This window comes from Polistes canadensis, unplaced genomic scaffold (genome assembly GCF_001313835.1).
Source record: "Polistes canadensis isolate GaletaPanama2010 unplaced genomic scaffold, ASM131383v1 scaffold_27, whole genome shotgun sequence".
In the NCBI taxonomy this organism is placed as follows: domain Eukaryota; kingdom Metazoa; phylum Arthropoda; class Insecta; order Hymenoptera; family Vespidae; genus Polistes; species Polistes canadensis.
The window spans coordinates 198353-218836 of record NW_014569574.1 but is presented as its reverse complement, the minus strand read 5'-3'; the positions used below and the strand labels follow the sequence as shown (position 1 = coordinate 218836).

General features: G+C 33.9%; 4 protein-coding genes across 4 annotated transcripts; 1 reads left to right on the top strand and 3 right to left on the bottom strand.

The window, feature by feature from the left end:
• Nucleotides 1-455: 455 nt before the first annotated feature.
• Nucleotides 456-918, top strand: LOC106783856. Its single transcript, XM_014742772.1, has one exon. The coding sequence runs from the start codon at nt 505-507 to the stop codon at nt 805-807; it is 303 nt and encodes a 100-aa protein (XP_014598258.1). The 5' UTR covers nt 456-504; the 3' UTR covers nt 808-918.
• A 2238-nt stretch (nt 919-3156) lies between these two features.
• LOC106783946 (chorion class B protein L11-like) lies at nt 3157-4634 on the bottom strand. Its single transcript, XM_014742969.1, has 4 exons — nt 4578-4634; nt 3965-4055; nt 3783-3907; nt 3157-3622 (listed from the first exon to the last, which is right to left on the bottom strand). The coding sequence occupies exons 1-4, from the start codon at nt 4587-4589 to the stop codon at nt 3380-3382; spliced, it is 471 nt and encodes a 156-aa protein (XP_014598455.1). The 5' UTR covers nt 4590-4634; the 3' UTR covers nt 3157-3379.
• A 1680-nt stretch (nt 4635-6314) lies between these two features.
• LOC106783945 (tubulin beta-4B chain-like) lies at nt 6315-8327 on the bottom strand. Its single transcript, XM_014742967.1, has 5 exons — nt 8268-8327; nt 7726-8190; nt 7008-7312; nt 6624-6921; nt 6315-6533 (listed from the first exon to the last, which is right to left on the bottom strand). The coding sequence occupies exons 1-5, from the start codon at nt 8322-8324 to the stop codon at nt 6315-6317; spliced, it is 1344 nt and encodes a 447-aa protein (XP_014598453.1). The 5' UTR covers nt 8325-8327.
• Nucleotides 8328-14638: 6311 nt separating this feature from the next.
• LOC106783845 (cuticle protein 38-like) lies at nt 14639-17549 on the bottom strand. The gene is made up of 4 exons (XM_014742759.1): nt 17400-17549; nt 16692-17006; nt 15144-15182; nt 14639-15067 (listed from the first exon to the last, which is right to left on the bottom strand). Exons 1-4 carry the CDS (start codon nt 17412-17414, stop codon nt 14639-14641), a joined length of 798 nt encoding a protein of 265 aa, XP_014598245.1. The 5' UTR covers nt 17415-17549.
• Between the last annotated feature and the right edge of the window lie 2935 nt (nt 17550-20484).

The window sequence follows — 20484 nt, the reverse complement described above, 5'->3', positions numbered from 1 at the left end:
GTATATATTAAAGTCATTAAGGAGAGAGAAAAGAAAACGAGACGAATCACGAAATGTAAAGGAGAAGAAGAAGAAGAAGAAGAAGAAGAAAAAGAAGAAGAAACGGTCACGGTCGTAGAGACTCTCTCGTGTACTTACTGTCGAGGCAGCCCCTTCTCTCTGATTTAAAATGTTACACATTTTCGCAACGTACATCGTACACGCTCCGTTTTCTCCACGTCTATCTCTTTCTCCCTCTCTCTCTCTCTCTTTCTCTGTCTTGCTACACGATCTTAATCTCCTAATCGACGAAATTGTAATCCGGAAGTCCTTGGCCCGGTAGTCTGCGCCGACCGGGCAGGCGTTCATCGAAGAACCAGTTTTCTTGGTTGTTTTTTTCCTTCGATTTTAGGGGCGTGGATGAGGTATAAAAAGATTGAATCATTTGGGAATGGCATCAGTCAGTCGATCGACACCGCAGTCACAAGTCTTCTTTAACTAGTAGAGTCGAGATAACTAGCAACCATGTACAAGTTCGTAGTATTTGCCGTGCTCGTAGCCTGCGCTGCAGCTGCACCAGCACCAGCACCAGAACCAGCACCAGGATTCGTAGCTGCTGCACCAGCCGTGGCTTACTCGGCTCACCCAGCTAGTCTTACCTATGCTGCACATGCACCAACATTTACCTACGCCGCACACGCAGCCCCGGTTGCTTATACCGCTCATGCAGCCCCAGTTGCATATGCCGCACATGTAGCCCCAGTTGCATACACCTCTCACTCTTCTCATCTGACTTACGCCGCACCAGCCGTCAGTCTCGTTCACTAGATCACCGGTATACGCTGATCAAAGGATGAACGATCGAAATGGATTGGAACGACGTTTAAAAGAAGAACATGACTACGATCGACATACTTGTCTTTTTATATTTGTTTTCTTTTTTTCAAATTGCACCATGAATCTTGATCTTGTATAACGTTGTTGGAAATACCTTACGATTATGTCAAATATATAATTAATGTTATCAACGCATTTCATTGTGATCTTGGCTTTTTATATTTTCATATCTCTTTATCCTTTATTTTCCTTCGTTTTAAATTTGGGATATCGGTTTATTGTTTTTCTTTTGCTATATTTTGATTATTGGCAAAATGAATGATATATACACACGATATCTGTTAATTTTAATAAAGAAATTAAACATAATTAATACGTATGTAATTTGAAATGTTGGATTTATCTATCGATAGGATTGAGTATCCTTTTATAGACCTTGTTAGAATAAAGTTAAACGTTAACAGCATTTTGCGAAGGAGCTACAAAAAGATTTTTCCATCGGTCTCGTTAAAAAAAAAAAAAACGAATTTCGTTCGCATGTACGTGGGAAAAACTCGTGTGAATAAGATTTGTTATTAACGAGGGGATCGTTCAAAGGTATAAGGACGTCTTCTGCATTAGCATACGTTCTCTCGTATCTCTCTGTAAGGGACAATCTTTGTTCACCTGAGACCTTGATTATTACCAATACTTAAAAAGAAAATTTTGCCCTTCGATTTATCGAATAAGGAGATCTGGGTGGAGCCGATCTTGTTCCAATAAAGTCTACGTACTGTAGCAAATAAACGTGAATTTCGTTTAATCGAGGTATTAATATTTAATCTTTTTTCTTTTTTGGCTTCTCGAAATGTCTTCTCATTTCGATCGTACCTTTATATAAAGGGATTTTATAATCGATTTCAATCATTTTTAGTCTATAATAGTATATTAATTAAAACTAATTATAAATTTATTTAGATATCGTGCAAGTTAAATAACCAATAATTTCATTAGTAATACGTAACTATTATACTGTTATTTTCTGACAGCTCTTCTATCACGTTTTATAAAATTTTCATACATTATCTAGAATGTTTTTGTGTTTGTCGAGTAAGAATATTTGGAAGATCGTTCTCAAGGAACAATAATTAAATATCATATCCCTGATCGCACACAGATGACTTTCGTCGTGCTTGAATGATCTTATCGATAAACGAAAAGGTTAACAAACGTCAAAGATCATGGTAGATTTGAGTAGATGGATAGTAAAAAAGTAGATTTATCTCGATCGGATGTCAACTATCAATCTTTTGAAGTTGCTTACTTTCGGTCGAATAACATGCTATTATTTGACTTTCGTTCCATTTACTCGCACGAATGAAACTCGCTTTGTTGTGCAATCGGAGAAGAGTATAATATTTCAGTCGTGTCGAAAGGATTCGAAAATTCATTGATTTTAAGGCTCGATCGGTTATCAGTAATCATCGGATAATAATTGGTAGTAATAATGATAATAATGATGATGACTAATTCGTTAATTTATTCATTACTTCGCAATCAAATGAATATCAATATCGAAATTTCATTTCAATTAACCTTTAATATTTTGATGCATTCGTTTTTAATATGTGAGTGAGTTGAAACACATCGACTAGTGAACTACAAAAAGATGTAATGGCGTGTACATTACGTTAATTGTTATATAAAAAAGATGACTAATTGTAATTTTGATCTTATAAATAAATAAATGAAAACCAAAAATACGTGAAAAGATAAAAAAAAAATGTTTCAAAATATTTTCTTAGCTCGTAAGAAAATTCGATTCGAATTAATCATTGGAATGTTTTGACACGTTTGATCGTACGATTGCGCTTACGTTACGTAGATCGACAGTTAAAAGTAATGAACAATCTTGATACCATAATACGAAGGAGAGAAAAAATAAAAAGATCGATCATGAAGTAAAATGCGATCGAAGGAGCGAACTTCCCCTCATCCTTGACCGACTTTCGAATTTCGCTTCTTTCGTTGTCGTCTATTTCATCTCCGCCTTTGTTTTTTTTTCTTATTTTTTTTTATTTTTGAAACTCGTGGCGCAGCTTGGTAACTTTTGACGTGTAGAGTGAAAATCGATCGATAATGTAAGATAAGCCTATAAAACACTACCGTGTTTTCTAATGATATTCGAAACTACAATGGTTTCGTTTAAATTTTCTTTCTTTTTTCTCGTCGATAAAAAACAAAAAATATAATATGTCGCTCGCAATAAAGAACAGTGGTAAAAGGGGGAGGGGGGAAAGAATATGAAGAAATAGAGAGAAAAAATAACAGAAGAGATGCGAATAGTTAACGAGAAATTAATTACACATGCACGATATATTATTAAATATTTTACATAGTTCTTTTTTTGGGGGATTGGGTTTGGTGGTAATTGTGGCAGTGTGTGATGTTAGGTGGAGTTCAGTCGTCGTACGTATTATGTACAATCGTTATATATATATAACTTATATATATATATATATATATCTTTCGTTAATGGAAAGAACCGATCGGGGCAGATCATTGATGCATTTGGGTTTCAATTTCAATGATAATAACCACCGTGGCCGTATCCGTATCCGTGTCCAAGTCCATATCCGTATCCCAGACCATATCCAAGAGAATGGCCGTAAGTAGTGACCGAAGGTGGGATACTGTATCCGTGGCTATAACTGATAGCTGGAGCAACGGCTGGAGCAGCGTAAGTTATTGTGGGTGCGGCATAAGCAACTTTGGTTACCGCAGGCGCCGCAACCGCAACTTTGGTCACCGCAGGAGCCAAAGCGACCTGAAGAAAATAAGATAAATGAGTCATTTTATTGTATGTCTTGATATTTCTTTCACTTCTTGAGATTACTTTCCTTTCTCGTGTAAAATTTCTGTAGATACATATATGTATTATATATATATATATATATATTTAACAAAAAAAATTCTATTTTGTTTACCTTATACGTGTTTGCATAGCTAGTCGCGACAGGTGCATGGTAAGCGAGTCCTGATGAATAAGCTGGTGCAATTCCAACCCCATGGCCTAAACCATATCCGCCATAACCGTAGCCACCGTAACCACCATAACCGCCGTGTCCGTAGCCTCCATATCCACCGTGTCCGTAGCCACCGTAACCACCGTATCCACCATAACCGTAGCCACTGCCGTATCCATTGTATCCCGTGTACAATCCAGCGGAGGCATAAGCCACGAGTGCTGAAAGAATGAGCTGAAAAAAGATGCGCGTGTTTCCGTATTATTCTTTTCTTTAACTAACGAAAATTACGATAAATATAATATTTTGATTGAATCCTTTTTAAGTTCATTTAATTTCACATTACGTCAGGTTATAAACATTTTTATTAATTCAATAAATGTACTGTGTGCCCGCCAGCTATATATGAAAAGTTCACTTTAAATGTTACGAATTACTCACGTCATTCTTCAAGCCATTTAAAACACGAGCGTTCTACATACAATCAATGAGATGGCTTTATCATTACATGCGATACCAGTCACGTTCTCGTATATGTATTATATTTTACTTTCTCGAAAGTAAAGAAAAATTTGCAAGAACAACGTAACTCGATTCATCAATTATTAACCTACTCGTTATCGTAAGCGTCAATGTAAAACAATGTTTTTACATTTATATCAAAATATTGTAGAATTAAAATAGAAAAAAAAGAAATCTTTCTAAAATAATATTTATAATTTCTTTTTTTTCGCGATAGTATAGAAACCTACTCACCAACTTGAACATGTTGTTTGATATGAAATGTTGTCAGTAGGTATCGTAGACCAACTAAAGAGCGTTCCTAGTGTATCACTTATATACCCCCAGCAAAGCATTCTCTTTCTTCCTTCATCTCATTCCGTTGGTGTTTGTCTAGGCGTTAAACACGGGGAATGGTGGAAATATGAAAAAAAAGCATTTCCCTGTGCGTGCGAGTTGAGGCAACAACGAATTTGTAAATGCATACGTGTATGGTACATATTGCAAGGGATCTGAAGTGTGTTGGGGCGGGGTAGCTAGCTCACAGGATAGATAGAGGCCTATAGTTCTTTGGTATTGGTAAATAGATACACACGTTCACCTAGATTCGACGAGGTCTCTACGATCCGTGGATTTCTCGATGACCTACGGAATGTGGAGGTGGTTTTGACGAAGGACGAAATCATTATCGCTATGCGGACTACCGGTGTAACACTAGGGGAACACAAATCCCCTCGTGAGAAGAACTTCTTACAGCTAGTTACCTTGACAGCTCGATGTTATGGCTCGAAAACGAAGAAAGAGATAGAAAATACATCTGTCTATGTTTCACCGCAAGTACTTTTGTGTGTATGTGTGTGTGTGTATCTATATCTGTATCTGTGCGCGTGTTCTCAAAGAAAGACATCTCCCCACTATGATGTTTTCCCGCTACTTTGCAATGCTTTCAGTAATTATCTACGCGTCTATGATCTTGTCTATGTTCCCTCGAGCGTGAAGAGGACTCTATCGAAAGAGATAAATAGAGATAGAAAGAGAGAGAGAGAGAGAGAGGGAGAGAAAGAGAGTGTAAGAGAGATCTCAACTAATCGGATGTAGAATAATCGTGCATCTACGTTGCCTCGAGTCAAGATTGATCTTCGATCGAACGCGAATACGTACGTTCTTGATCTTTGACGGATCAAGCAGGATCTTCGATCAGTGAGAAATTTTTCGTGTCCTCATCTCGAAGGTTGTGTGTTCGATTTTTTGTTCAATTTTAATTACTATTTAGTGACGCGAAATGGGGTAATATCGTTTGATCGTGTGACAATCGTTTTTCTATAAATCGTATTATTTTTATTCTCTATAAGGCCGATGTAAATAAATTTATTATTTCATAGATAATAATTGTTGAAGACGGGGTGATCTTATCGTTCGCGATTGTCAATCGCGTTTTAAACGACGTGTGTCGCGAGGAACGCGAGGGGAAATGAGAATTTTTCATGGTAAGGACAAGGTATCTACTCATGTTTTTCTTGGTAACTAACGGCGTAACGCGACCACACCCACTCATTAACATTTACGATATTCTTCGTGCGATTTTAAATAATAACAATGAATGTACGCATCGGTAATCAAGTATTCTTAGTAATTCTATCCGCGCATGTTATTATTAAATAATAAACGAGGCCTATCGAGGACGCTGTGAAAACGATAAATGTATTTTTCCTTTATCGATCATCGTGTGAAAAAAAGGAAAGAGAGAGAGAAAGAGAGTGAAAGAGAGTATGCATCATCATCAAAGTTCTTCTCGATCATTTACAAATGAAAAGTCTATTGTGACGAAATCATTTATTCTGTACAGTATGTTCGTTGCATTTAATAACAAAATAATAATTGATGAACGACAGACAGTTTTTACTCGTACGAACAGTTTTTCTTATTTCGAGTATGATACATGTGATTAAAACGATCGCTAATTGTGGAAGAAGGAAAATCTAATAAAAAGAATTAATTGTCCGCCCCTTCACCCTCCTCCTCCTCGTCAAATTCACCATCCTCTTCTGCCGTAGCTTCTTGATATTGCTGATACTCCGATACCAAATCGTTCATGTTGCTTTCGGCTTCCGTGAACTCCATTTCGTCCATTCCTTCGCCAGTGTACCAATGAAGAAATGCTTTGCGCCTGAACATGGCCGTAAATTGTTCAGAAACTCTTTTGAAGAGTTCCTACAATTTGTGAAAAGAAATTGACAAATGAAATGAAATTGTTTTATAATTAATTGATGAAAAAAAATGTTGTTAATGCGATAAAGTAACCTGGATGGCCGTAGAATTTCCAATAAAAGTCGCTGACATTTTTAAACCGCGCGGTGGAATATCGCAAACTGCGGTTTTAACGTTACTCGGTATCCATTCGACGAAATAGCTACTATTTTTGTTTTGGATATTTAACATCTGTTCGTCCACCTCTTTCATCGACATTCTTCCACGGAAAACAGCAGCTACGGTGAGATAACGACCGTGTCGAGGGTCACAGGCAGCCATCATGTTTTTAGCGTCGAACATTTGTTGGGTTAACTCTGGGACAGTTAATGCTCTGTACTGTTGAGATCCTCTGTAATAAAGTTCTTAAGTTACGACGAGAATAATCGTATAAATGCATTTTTATCGAATAAATAATAACTATCTCTTGAGGTTAACCTTGAAGTTAAAGGCGCGAAACCAGGAATGAAGAAGTGTAATCGTGGGAAAGGTACCATATTGACTGCTAGTTTTCTCAAATCTGCATTTAATTGTCCAGGAAACCTTAAGCAGGTTGTAACACCGCTCAATGTTGCGCTAACCAAATGATTTAAATCACCATAAGTAGGTGTACTTAATTTAAGTGTCCTGAAGCAAATATCGTAGAGCGCTTCGTTGTCTATACAATAGGATTCGTCCGTATTCTCAACAAGTTGATGTACGGAAAGAGTGCAGTTGTATGGTTCGACGACTGTGTCCGACACCTGTAAAAGAAAAAGAAAGATTAAAAAAGAAAGAAAAAAAGAGAGAGAGAGAAAGAGTAAGCGTTTGATGCAACAGCATTTAATACACGGATCACGTTTAAACAAGTAGATTCTTACGTATATCTAAACGGACGAGTTAATAATATATTCAGTGATTACATTCGTCCTGTTATGAATGTACAATATTATAAAATATATTATTAAGTTGTTTGGAAAGTTCGTGCCGATTTATACGTATGCATATATATTCGATTTAGATGGTAATATTATATATAATGCATAAATTTGTTTCTAAATCGGGACGAACTTTACACTTCGCGTTATATTTGCTTAAAACAAATAACACGAATTTATTGACCAATTTAATAAATCAGCATGAATTATCAAAAATAATTTTGGAAATGATTTAATACCTTGGGAGATGGTACCACGCTAAAGGTCATCATAATCCTATCCGGATACTCTTCTCGAATTTTGGAAATAAGTAAGGTGCCCATACCAGCACCGGTTCCACCACCAAGCGAATGAGTTAATTGAAATCCCTGAAGACAATCGCAACTTTCAGCTTCCTTGCGGACAACATCGAGGACGGAATCAACCAGTTCTGCACCTTCCGTGTAATGACCTTTCGCCCAATTGTTTCCAGCACCGCTTTGCCCGAAAACAAAATTGTCCGGTCGAAATATTTGACCAAATGGACCGGATCGTACGGCATCCATTGTGCCAGGTTCCAGATCGACCAGTATAGCTCTTGGAACGTATTTTCCACCGGTTGCTTCATTATAATAAACGTTTATACGTTCCAATTGCAAATCCGAGTCACCGTGATAAGTTCCCGTAGGATCTATTCCATGCTCGTCGGATATTACCTCCCAAAACTGTCAGTTAAATTTCATTTATATGTTATCAATGTAATCGCATATATATGAGATTATTTGAAATGATTATTAATTACCTTAGCACCAATTTGATTGCCGCACTGGCCAGCCTGAAGATGAGCTATTTCGCGCATTTTTTTTTCTCTATCACTCGATAACCTAATACAATTCGATTATTCTAACGAAAGAAATCGCGAAACAAATGGATGACTTACGACACGAAAAGTTAGAGAATAAATCTTAATTGTTAAATAGAAATGGAGGAAAAAAAAATCTCGGTGAAGTTGATGATGGACGTCACGAGTTGTTTGTTTATTTTCGTCGCCTTGGATTCGTTGCGCGCGTCATATCGATGGGGAAGGGACGAGGTGGCAAAGAAGGCCACGTGATATGAGAAAGTAGATCGCTTGGCTACGTATACCGATCGTAATTAAAATAAGTTACTTGCATATATATATGTATAACAGAAAAAGAGAGAAAGAGAAATAAGAGAAGGAAGGAAAAAAAAAAGAAGAGAGAGAGAGAAATCTGTTTTCTTTTCTTTTTTTTTTTGTGGAAGGGGGGGTAGCTTTATTATATCTTTCATTTTTCATATAAATCTTATTTAATGGCGAGAGGGAGCTTCAATCATGAGAATTTTTGTGACAAGCAATTTGGTAGTCGATTGCTCGTATGAACGTACATTCACATACATATACACACACATATTATATTAAGTGCTATGCCAACGAAAAAACTGGACAGAGATAGAAGGACAAGTTCTTGTTTTTTGTACCGTGTGAAATTTTTCTTTAGTTATTACTTCTTTTTTTTTTTTTTTCCATCTCATTCGTCTCAGAACGAAGGTAACTCCTTTGAAAAGGGAGGACTTTGAACGAGAATTAAATGTACAAGGAGTTAACATAGAGTTACGAAAAAAACAAACAAAATGATGTATTATCTAGATAGACGTATATAACGTTTCGTGTACAAAACTTTTTCATCTCATCGCGATATACTATTGGATACGTGACTACAATAGTTTACGGTCATTTCTTTCCAGATAGAGGATTTTCGAAACCTTGACGGTAAATTGGATCGATCGTTTTTTCATTATGACTCTCTAATCGATATGTCGATACTTCAACTCTTGGATAAACTGTTAGGTCGTTACGTAAATGGTTGAACTTCGTTGAGTTCTTTTAATACAGGTTAATAACTTTTTGGTATCATAACTTTGGAACCTAAACTTTTAATTACCTTAAATTGTGTTTCGTATTAGTTTTTTGCCCTTGAATTTTTTTACAACTACATATACATAAATGTATTCATTTATTTGTTATGTTATCTTATGATACTCTAATCGATATTGCAACTTTTGGATAAATTGTTAGGTCGTTACGTAAATGGTTGAACTTATAGGATCCCTTTGATCAGATTAATTATTTTTTGATATCATCATTGAATCCTAGTTTTAATTATCTGACATTTCTTCGTATGAGTTTTAACCTTAAATTTTTTATTGATACATATAAATGTATTTATTTATTCATAGTCCTTATATATGTATAAATTCATAGTTATATTAATAACCCATTTATATTTATAACATTTCATATTTCTATTTTAAGAATCCGTTTCTCACAATTTCCGGTTCGTAAGAGGACTTTGATATCGCGACTCAACCTTTCACTTTTATCGAGGCAGATTCATTTTCATTGAAGGCGTAAACCAGAATCCAATTCATGAGAGATTGAGAGAAATTCTTAATCGTTATTTGCGTTAGATTAATGATACCCGTGTCACAGAAATTACGACTGAATTTGTGACTCACGCATTTTTAATTGATATTTGGATTACATAATTTAATCTTTATCGTTTTTATTGCTACTTATTGTATATTTTTTGTTATATCTTTATTAATTTTGTAAATATATTTATATAGTCTTTTTATTTATTGGTAATTTCTATGTATATATATATATATATTATCTATTTATATATATTTATCTTTAATATTATGTATCTTTTTTATATTTTAATTAATTAATTTATTTATATTTATATTATCTTTATATTATTTTTATCTTTCAATATTTTTTCTGGTTATGTAACAATAGGTAATCCCCGTAAATGTTTAAATAAACAAATAAACAAATAATTGCGGATAGACATACCTTGTACATTGTCGATATCGATGATTATAATATTAGAGATTATTAACGATTGTTATAACTCTCCTACCAACAAGGAGAACCAATTTTATTTTAAATAATCACCGTTAAAATTCATTTCTACAATATTTCAATTTTTCTTGACACTTATCAACGATAGTAAACTAAGTAATATTTACGAATGGAATTATTCTAATTATTTATTTCCTTTACATTTTTCTCTAATCGATTTTGAACGATCTTCAATTGGCTAAAATGAACGGCTAAAAACAGTAATACAATTTGAATTTATTTCCTTTAAATTGTCTAAGAACCAAGCCAATTGCAAAATTAATATCGAAACTTCTTTTGCGGATACAGAGAGGAGTCTTTTGTTATGCGTCGACTTTTCTATACGAAATGAGGTTAACGACGTCGAGTTGCTCGTCGTGATACTCGATGCGAAAACTGTCTCGCATGACTTGCATACGTGAGAAGAACTGGCTCCTATGGTCTGTCTTACAGGCGTGTCCTTTGGTACCTGTTATCTTTTCTCGAACTTACGTTAATCGTTAGAAAAAAAAGTATATGTATATATATATATATATAAGCACAACGAGTTCTTTTGTGAATAACTTAAGCAATAATAAAAGAAGCGTAGATATTTTTACTTATGTCAAAATTGTGTAAGACTTTTTGAGCCACGTCGTTATGACATTTATGTAAACGTCTGTCTATCTGTTTTGTCAGATTTGGAAACTGAATTGAAAGAAAATGTTAAACGTGAAATAGAAAGTACTCTTTTCACAAAGATTCTTATGGTGTAAGATACTTACACACCATACAGATACATAGATTGTTTAATTCTTTAGGAGTTTCCTTTTTTAAACGTATCGTACAGAAAAATTCTTCTCCTGTTAATGGTCTAACAAAGTGTTCTTTAATTACTGTCTTCATCCGACAACAGCGTTCCTATTTAATTGATGTTTCCTTGAAACATATATCTTATTTCTTGCTAATGTTACGAGATAAGTATATCTGTTTTAGGATGTATAAAGGGGATTAGAATGTTTAAAAAATATCGTAAAAGATTTGCAGGAATGAAAGATTTATTGATCGACCGAGTAAAAACGTAACACAAGAAAGCAGTATGGTGTAGAGTGTTGAAGAGACCAAGCCATCGTTCGCATCACGGCATAGTCGAGATCAGAACCGGTTTTAACCGATCATCGCATCGTCGTGGTTTCGATCTACTTATCCACGGTTGATACACGGATTTGCAATCCGATTGTCATAAAATTTCAATGTAGAAAATAAAACAAAAATTTATAATAATTGTTTTAATTAAATGTTGAGATCCTCTTCTGGTCTGCTTCTATTGTTGGTTTTGATAAGTAGTCGAGTGTATTCATAAAAGTCCAATTGTCCTAGTCAAATTTTAGCGTCTTCCAGCGAGCAAGGGTGCTGCAGGGTAAGCGTAGGCTGCTGGTAGGGCTGAATAGGCCAAGGGTGCAGCTGCAATTGCAGGTGCAGGGGCTACCGCGTGTGCAGCGAGGTAAGGTGCAGCTATGGCATGATTGATGGCGTGAGCGTTGTAACTCGATGCGTAAGTACCAACTGTGAGTGCTGCTGGAATCGGTGCTGGTATAGCTGGTACAATACTGGCGGAGCAAACAGCCACGAAGGCGCCGATGAGAACCTAAAAGAGAAAACAGATCGATCGTTAAAAGGGGGTGAGTTTAATCCTAATCGGATTAATTTGAATTCTTTGAAATTATTTCTAAAAATGTAATATTAATGAGATAATCAATTTCTAACAAAATTTCATCGTATTAAATCGGTATATAAGACAATTTGAAAAATAATTTTATATATGATAGATAAGATATAAACTTACGAAGATCTTGGTCATCATTTTGCTTGGGTGGTTTTGCTTTGACGTTAAGCTGCCAAAACTGTGATGGCAAACGATGAGCTCCGTTGTCTTTTATAGGTGGTTTTCGCTTTCCAACAAGGGAACTCCCACCCCATGCTCTTTCGTATCTCACAATACCAGAAGGATTACAGTCTTGCATACTAGATGACCTCTGCGTAAACTTGGCCACGCCCGTTCGATGCCACCCGTTCTATCACTGGTGCGCCTTCGTCTCAAAGAACTTCTTTTTTTGGAAGTCCATCGAACGATTTAACTAAATTCGATCGTGATTCGAGACGTGACGCGAAACGTTAATATTTCGTTTCTTTTCGTTTCATAGGTGTGCCCGGTTGATTTGCAAATCGTAGCTTGTCAAACCAACTTCCGGCAGATTGACATTCAAAAGAAAAAGATTTTTCTTATCGATCTTATGAGGGGTAATCTTGATTTTTTTTTATCCAAAATTAAATCATGATTCGAGAGATTGATGTTAACAATACATATATATTATATTATATTTTCAATTTATATAATGACATATTTGCGATAAATAACATTATGACGAAACAGAGAATCGTGTTTACGTATTTAAAACAATTATTAATAGTATCCCATTGCTATAACGCTTACATCGTGCATTCTATTCGTAGTTGGAAGGTTACGTCTAGGTTTTGACGACGTAATTCTAATGATCTGTTGCAACGATCACCTCTCGGGAAAATTAATCGCTTAGAAACCGTCCTAAATACTTTAACAAGTGTTTCGTACAATTTCTTATCCAGATTGAGACATCGGTGGGTGAAAAAGTGGCGGCTATCGTCCAACCTTTGAACGTGTCTCGAATTTTATTCGACCATACGAATTATTGCGTTTAATCGAACATTGTGTATTGTACATATAGAAAATATATATTTGAATTAACTTTCTTTCATAAATTTGTTATGTATTATTCGACGATTAGTGTGTATACGCACACCTGTTTTTTTTATTCTAAAATAAATAGACTTTATTTTTTATTGAACTTCCCTTTGTACCTTTGTTTAAACTTAATTACTATCACAATATTTATTTGTCTTGGTTTCGAACAAAAGTTCTAATAATAAGGGTGCGTAGGAAATCGAAGGATCGATTTATTATTTATTCTAGGCCAATAGTCTTCAAACTTTTTCAATTCACAGAACCCTAATGAGCGTAAAAACATTTTATGTAACCTTTCCTGATAACAAAATTAATTTTTCATTTGCTCATTTTTGTGTATTGCTTTTTACATTAGTCCTGAAATAAAATTATTCAAGCATTATAAATGATATTATTATAGTATAATATTCTTGAACAATAATTCGTGGAATCTCAGGGTTCCTAGAAACAAAATTTGAAAATCATTGTTCTAGACTAATGATTGTTTCTCCTAACAATAGACTAAACTATTCTTAATAACATTATTGTTATAATATTTCAATCTTGTAATCCTAAGAAACGTTAACGTTGATATTTTATAATATCTAACGAATTAAACAAATAATTTATTGATTTACTTCGTTCCTTTTTCATTCCTTATAATAATTTTATGCAAAAATAGAATAATTCTTAGAGACTTTATGTTCTTCCTACTCGTCGTAGTCGTATTTCAAAAGCAGGATATAATCTTCAAGGTTTCCGCTGCTGCAAGGTTGAACCAGATCGAGTTGTCGATCGTTGCCCGGATTTCTTTCACAGGACCTGCTTATTTCTTCCTTTTCTCTTCCGACTACTTTCAGGATACATCCAAAGAGAAAAAGAGATAAGTACTTGCATTGATAAAAAAAATATAAAATAATGTTTCGTTATTCACATAAAAGCCTGTTTTCCGCAAAAGGGAAAATCGAGAATATCTCAAGCAATTCCTTCCTGCGGAAAGGACGTGTGTGTTGTTTCTTCGAAAGTGTACAATTATCATAGGGGAGATACATTGGAAAAAATTTAACTTGGCAAAAAATAAGTCACCTGGCGGTGATTATCATCTTGGATAAAATAAAAATTGAAGGAAGATTGTTACATTCAATCAGTTGTTTTTCTCGTCTAAAAATAAAATTCTTAATGAGAAGGTATCACAGGGAACTTGGACATAAAAAAAGAAGTAGAACTTAATTTAACAACTTATTATTTTTTTTAATTAACAATTTAACTTAGTTGTTAGTTAAATTAAGTTCTACTTCTTTTTTTATGTCCAAATTCCCTGTGATATCTTCTCATTAAGAATTGTTACATTCTTTCCTAACAAATAATCAAATATTTTTCCTTAAAAAATAAAACAAAGGGCATGAAAATAAGAATAAGATTTTTGTTAAGATTGGTAAGAAATGTTTATTGGTGAAGATGTATTAACAAAAGACAGTCATTTGATAGATCCAAATTTCATTGTTTAACCGAAAAACGTTGGTCCGTAGGCAGCAGCGAATTGAGCTAAAGGAGCAGTCAAACTTCCGGCATAAGTTGGTTGGAATAAACCAGGTGCGGCAACGAACGGTGCAGCTGGTGCAGCGGCTAAAACTGGTGCGGATGGTGCAGCGGCTAAAACTGGTGCGGATGGTGCAGCGGCTACAATTGGTGCTGCTGGTGCTGCAGCTACGAGGGGTGCAGATGCGATCAATGGGGCAGCAACATTTCTGGTGTTGATGTCGACTCTGGATGTGTATGGTGGAATATTGTATGGCACAGCCTTGGCATAACCAATAGCTGCAGGTGCAGCAACTACTGGTGCAGCAACTGCTGGTGCAGCCACAAGTGGAGCCGCAGAAACTACTCCACCCAGAGCAACCTGCGCTATTGCGAGCACAGTCGCGATTGTTACCTGAAAATAAATATCATTTTACGTTAAGAGATACTCGATCAAACGAAATTCTTTGTGATATCCAATTCGAACTTACCGTAACAAAAGAGTTCATGTTGCTTGGTTTGAAGAAGCACTGCACAATGCCAATGTCCGAACTGGTATCGTTTTTATACCAGTCCCCCAACGACCATTCAATACTTTCTTTCTACTACGTGATCAATTTCACGATGAGCTCTCGATAGATTACGTAAATGATGAACCGACCTAGAACGTTAAGGTTTTAGTGATAAGCCACGTCTCTATTATACGTTTAACGATTTCTACATATTCTTACATATTTATTAACGATTGTTATTACTTTAAACAGAAATTAATTTACTAAGGTGCGGGGAGGGCGGGCTGGGGTCCAACGATTTAATCGCCAGTTAAAGGATCTTTAAATGAAATCTTGCATAATTGTATTGCGTTAAATATCGAAGAAATGTCAAGTGTGTTAGATATTTAATATAAATTTCCCAATCTCATCGTATTTCTTATATTTACGTGTAAATTTATCGTTTATTGGATTTTCGATTCCACTTTGAAACAAATATAGAATGATTATATTATTGAGTAAAATATCATAATATAATGAATACAACGTCAGAGAAGAAAGTTACAAAAACAATTGCATAAACTCTATGTAATTGTGAATTAACATAAGACTATTGTTCTTCTCATTGATATTAGCTGTGCATTTTGTTGGCTAATACCGTTATGTTATGTTCCTACGTCATATGTTTATATAAATACGTAATATTAATAACACACAAAAATTAGAGAATTAATTATTAAAACGATAATTTAATTAAAAGGGGAATACGAATGAAATAGTTGAATAATTATTTTTATATTACGTTTTATAAATATTACAATAATTGAAATATTTATATTAAACGTTTTATTTATTTCTCAAAAATGTTTTTTATTACATACATGTTCATATTAAAAAATAATAAAAGTGTTTTTTCAAACTATACGACAATAGTTATGCGACGAAAGAGGTACAAATAGTCCAACAGAATTTTTGGTTGTTTTTAAAGTTCATTTCCATTCAACGTCATTTCCATTTCTCGCTTGAACGAAGTGCTTTGTTCACCTCGTGCATTAATAACAAAATTTTTCATATTCGCACCGGTATAGTACTATTATTCTTGTCATTTTTTTTTCAAGATCCTTCCGAACACATTTGAGCTCGATTGTTATTGATTTGCAATAACGAGAGAAAAATAAAAAAAAAGAGATAGAGAGAAAAAGGAAGAAAAATAGCTTGAAGTATCGACAAGTTAATGTTACTGAAAGGAGATCACACAGAGAAACGCCACGCTATATTTATATTCAATAATTGTTCTGTCAGACGTATAGATATAGAACGTTTCATCGATGTTAATCGTAATATTTATAGGAAAAACAGTTTCCTCCTTACAGTCTATTAATTGACAATTAACTAAAAGGGATGTGACATTAAATAAATAAAGTGTAACGATAAATGTAGGTTGGAGAAACTTAATATATTTTTTCTAATATAAGATCAATTGACACATAATCGTAGTCGAGAGAACAAGTTGATTGGTTTATAGGCTTATTTAAGGGCATTTTAAACATATGCAAGACGTGCTACTGCCGGGTATGATGGGGCATATGCCAAATGTGTGGCTGCGAGTGGTGCGGTGTAAGCAGCAACTGGTGCGGTGTAAGCAGCAACTGGTGCGGCTACTGGTGCGGCTACTGGTGCATGTAGAGCAGCTGCGGTGTAAGCCAATGGTGCGGCAGCAAACGTATTGTAATTTCTCGCAACAACTTGGCTACTTCTGGCAGTGACAATTGGTGGTGGAACAGCTGCAACCGCTGCTGGGGCTGCCAATAATGCACCTGGTGCTGCATTTACGCACGCGACCGCTACGAGGGCAAAGATGCTCTGAAACAAATGTTTTATATATGTTAGATAAATTATTCTTCGATTTTTTTTCACCAATAATAATGTAAATAAATAATGTAAAATTTGCAAAATTAATTAACAAATCAAATATTTTCAATTAATAATAGAACAAAAAGTTAAGAGATATTAAATTGTTAAATAATTTTTAATAGAATTTATCGTTTAAATTAAAAAAAAAAAAAAATAAAAAAATGTTGTACCAGAGTATTATTTATATTGTTAGATATAAAATAATGTAAAATTATAATAGAAACAAATGTTGGATTTTCTATACTACAACAAATTATAATAGACGATTGCTATGTTCGAATAATGAATTATTCGTTCGTTTGTTCGTTCGTTCGTTCGTGGATAAATGGTGCTTTCACTTACGAGGAGCTTGAACATTTTTGATTCACTTGTTGATTCGACGAGTAGACAACGAGTGACGACGAATTCTCCTGCCACGAATTTATAGGAGACAAGCAACCTCGCCCCGTCGTCTCGTTTGAAAACCTTGCGAAATGATTCGTTCGAAATCGCTCTCACTGTTGTTGAGTGGATGAATGCAAAGCGTTCATTCGTTGTTTCAAGTGGTAGAGCCTCCCCTCGACCGATTTTCGATCGATAAGCTTTACAAGGAAAACGTTCCTTTCATATCTTCCGTAACTTTCGTTTTGCTCAAATTTCTACTTTTCATTTGAATTCATTGTCCGAGATTATTATACGTTGACTCGACCAATAAATATACTGTTGGAATAATTATTAATATTAAATATTATTCTGTTTATTTTTAATTGTGGATTGCAAATTTATTTTATTTTCATTACAAAAATAACTCGTCGTATTTATTTAATTAGAAAATACCGCGTACATCGAAATAATTTATTTTATCAGCCAACGCAGTATTTCAAGGTTCTTTTTTTCTAAATATGTTAATAAAAAAAAATGATTCGATCTGCGCCCTTATCATTAATTTCCATTCTTACAATTAGTTAGATATTTTTTTTTTCGAAAATTTAAAACCCAATATTTCGAAATATTTTTAAATGTCATAATAAAAATAATGGTTCCATCTGTGCCCGTTATCATTAGATTCTATTCTTAAAATGAGATATTTAGTTAATAAATTACGAACACAATATTTCAGGGTTTTTTTGTATAAATAAGATAAAAAAATAATAAAATAATACTTTTATTTGCGTATTAAAAATTATTGGAATACACTTTTCCTTCTATTTGTAAATATTCCTTTAGAGTGAATATCGAGAAAGAAACGATATCGACATATGACGATTGGTGCACGTCCTGCACCATGCACTGATACGCATTATCCTTGGAAGCGTAGATACGATGTCCTTGTTTAAATCGATTCTATTGACTGATCGAGCCTAAATACGATTTACATAGGAGATTCTTCGACTTCGAGAGGTTTGTGCAATACGATTGAAGTCGGCCAATAGAAATTACGTAAAGTTATGTTATAGTAAGTTGTTGTATAACCCCTCCGACCGCGAATCGTACTTGGGGACAATGCATGGCAAGGTCATATACGAGTACAAAACTCCTTCAACTCTATTCCTCTGTCTCTCTTTCTTTTTCTTTCTTAATCTCTCTTTATTTTACGCGTCTAGCGTGTGGAATGGTATGTGGCAAGTTCTAAGTACAAGCGATTAGCTCAGGTTTCGACTAGCATGAGCTGAATTTAAAAAGACGTTGCATGATAATGAATTCCCAACTAATGTTCGTACGCGTAAGGTTAAATGATAAATAATATAATAATAACAAAAATATATATTATTAAATGTTGATATATTATTTATGTGTTCTCAGTCAAAAGTTATTAATTAATATTTATACTTATTTAAGTTATATATATATTTATTGATTGTCGACAAAATCTTTAACGGGAAAAAATTAAGTTTGGATAATATATTGATACTTTTTATAGAGTAATGATTAATCAATTGGATTGTTTATGAAATTTGAAGCTATGTAAAATATCATTTTAAATCAAAAGTGTTGTTGGTGATTTTTGATTGAACGTAGATGACATAATGTATTAAATTAAGTATGATACAAGGTTTTCTTTATTTTTATATTATCGAATAATATTTATTAAAATTAATATACATATAGATATATATATTTATTTATTGAAGAGTAGAAAAGAATACGATTTTGCATTGAGGGTTTAAATAAAAAAAAAAAGATGCGGTTTATTTCAAAAGAATGTTTTGCTCGATGAATATGAAAATACTTTTTTATTCCGTTTCGATTGAAGATACAGAATTCAAAAGGATTAAATCTATGCTATTGATTTAATTAAACTTTCTGTAAGATGTTCGATATTTGAAACAAATCAATGAAAATGAATAATATAACATTCACGTCCGCGAACGCGTGTTAATATATGAATAACAATCATTTGTTTCCTATGTTTATTCATGCCCTTGCATCGGACTACACCCACATTGATTCATTTATGCCTAAATCATTTCTTTCTTTTTGCTCGATGACATAGATTCATCGCGAAATTTAAACAATAAACGACGAATACCGTGACATAATATGCACACGCGAAGAAAAATGTCCAATTGTTAGTTATTTTAAATCAGTTTTTTTCCTTTTCATATAGAAGAAACAATATTCTCAGAATATAAAATTCGGAAGAAAATTCTTATCGAAGAAATTTCTTACCCTTCAAAGTTTTCTTTATATAACTGTTGTCGATTTGTAAGAAGGACACGTTACATCAGAAAAAAATATATAAAAACCAATATGAATAGAAAGGAAATATTTTCATATAACTTTTCTAATCCGTTTCTTCGATACGATGCAAATAAAATAATTGATGTTTCAAATAAAATTATTATATCGAAGAGAGACGATAAACAAATCGATGATATAAATGTTAAAGGTTACTAAATCATTTTTAAATGAATTGAATCAATTATTTTTCGTTATTAAAAATATCTTATAACTTTCTCAATCTATTTTCAACGAATTTTTCCTTTTAATCAATATAGTTATATTTAGGGGCTCAAGTAATTGTCTTTTAATTAAAATAAAAATGATTATTTTGGAAAAATATAAATCCTGGTACATAATTAACATTTTGTAACTGATTATGAGTTGTGTGTGAAAAAAAAAATGATAAATCACGAGTATGCAATACACATTAATAATAGACTTTGACTCTGGAATCTAATTAATCCTCGAAGGTATATTCAGGTATCATTCAAATAATCTCAAAGCCGTGATCGTTGAAAAAGTTTGCAATGTGTTACCATTTTCCGTGTATGGTCAATCCTGTTTGGAGAGAACGTTCGCTTCAACCGGATCTCGATGTGATGTCAGAGAACACTTCAAGGTAAAGCCCGTATATTTTTTCTCAAGTTCAAGTTCGCCGAGTCTGGTTGGTACTTATAAGAGAGAGAGAGATAGAAAGAGAGGGAGATAGAGAAGGGAAGAAAAA

What these genes read in the sequence shown, in the direction of transcription:
- LOC106783856 (XM_014742772.1), top strand. Translation starts at nt 505, where the DNA reads ATGTACAAGTTCGTAGTATTTGCCGTGCTCGTAGCCTGCGCTGCAGCT.
- LOC106783946 (XM_014742969.1), bottom strand. An exon ending in CTACGGTTATGGTGGATACG is followed by an intron (nt 3,908 to 3,964) that starts GTGGTTACGGTG and finishes ACGGCGGTTATG; the next exon opens with GTGGTTACGGTGGCTACGGT. An exon ending in GCTATGCAAACACGTATAAG is followed by an intron (nt 3,623 to 3,782) that starts GTAAACAAAATA and finishes TATTTTCTTCAG; the next exon opens with GTCGCTTTGGCTCCTGCGGT.
- LOC106783945 (XM_014742967.1), bottom strand. Translation starts at nt 8,324, where the DNA reads ATGCGCGAAATAGCTCATCTTCAGGCTGGCCAGTGCGGCAATCAAATT. An exon ending in GCGTGGTACCATCTCCCAAG is followed by an intron (nt 7,313 to 7,725) that starts GTATTAAATCAT and finishes TTTCTTTTACAG; the next exon opens with GTGTCGGACACAGTCGTCGA. An exon ending in GAAATTCTACGGCCATCCAG is followed by an intron (nt 6,534 to 6,623) that starts GTTACTTTATCG and finishes CACAAATTGTAG; the next exon opens with GAACTCTTCAAAAGAGTTTC.
- LOC106783845 (XM_014742759.1), bottom strand. An exon ending in CAGTAGCACGTCTTGCATAT is followed by an intron (nt 15,183 to 16,691) that starts GTTTAAAATGCC and finishes GGCATTGTGCAG; the next exon opens with TGCTTCTTCAAACCAAGCAA. An exon ending in ACATGAACTCTTTTGTTACG is followed by an intron (nt 15,068 to 15,143) that starts GTAAGTTCGAAT and finishes ATTTATTTTCAG; the next exon opens with GTAACAATCGCGACTGTGCT.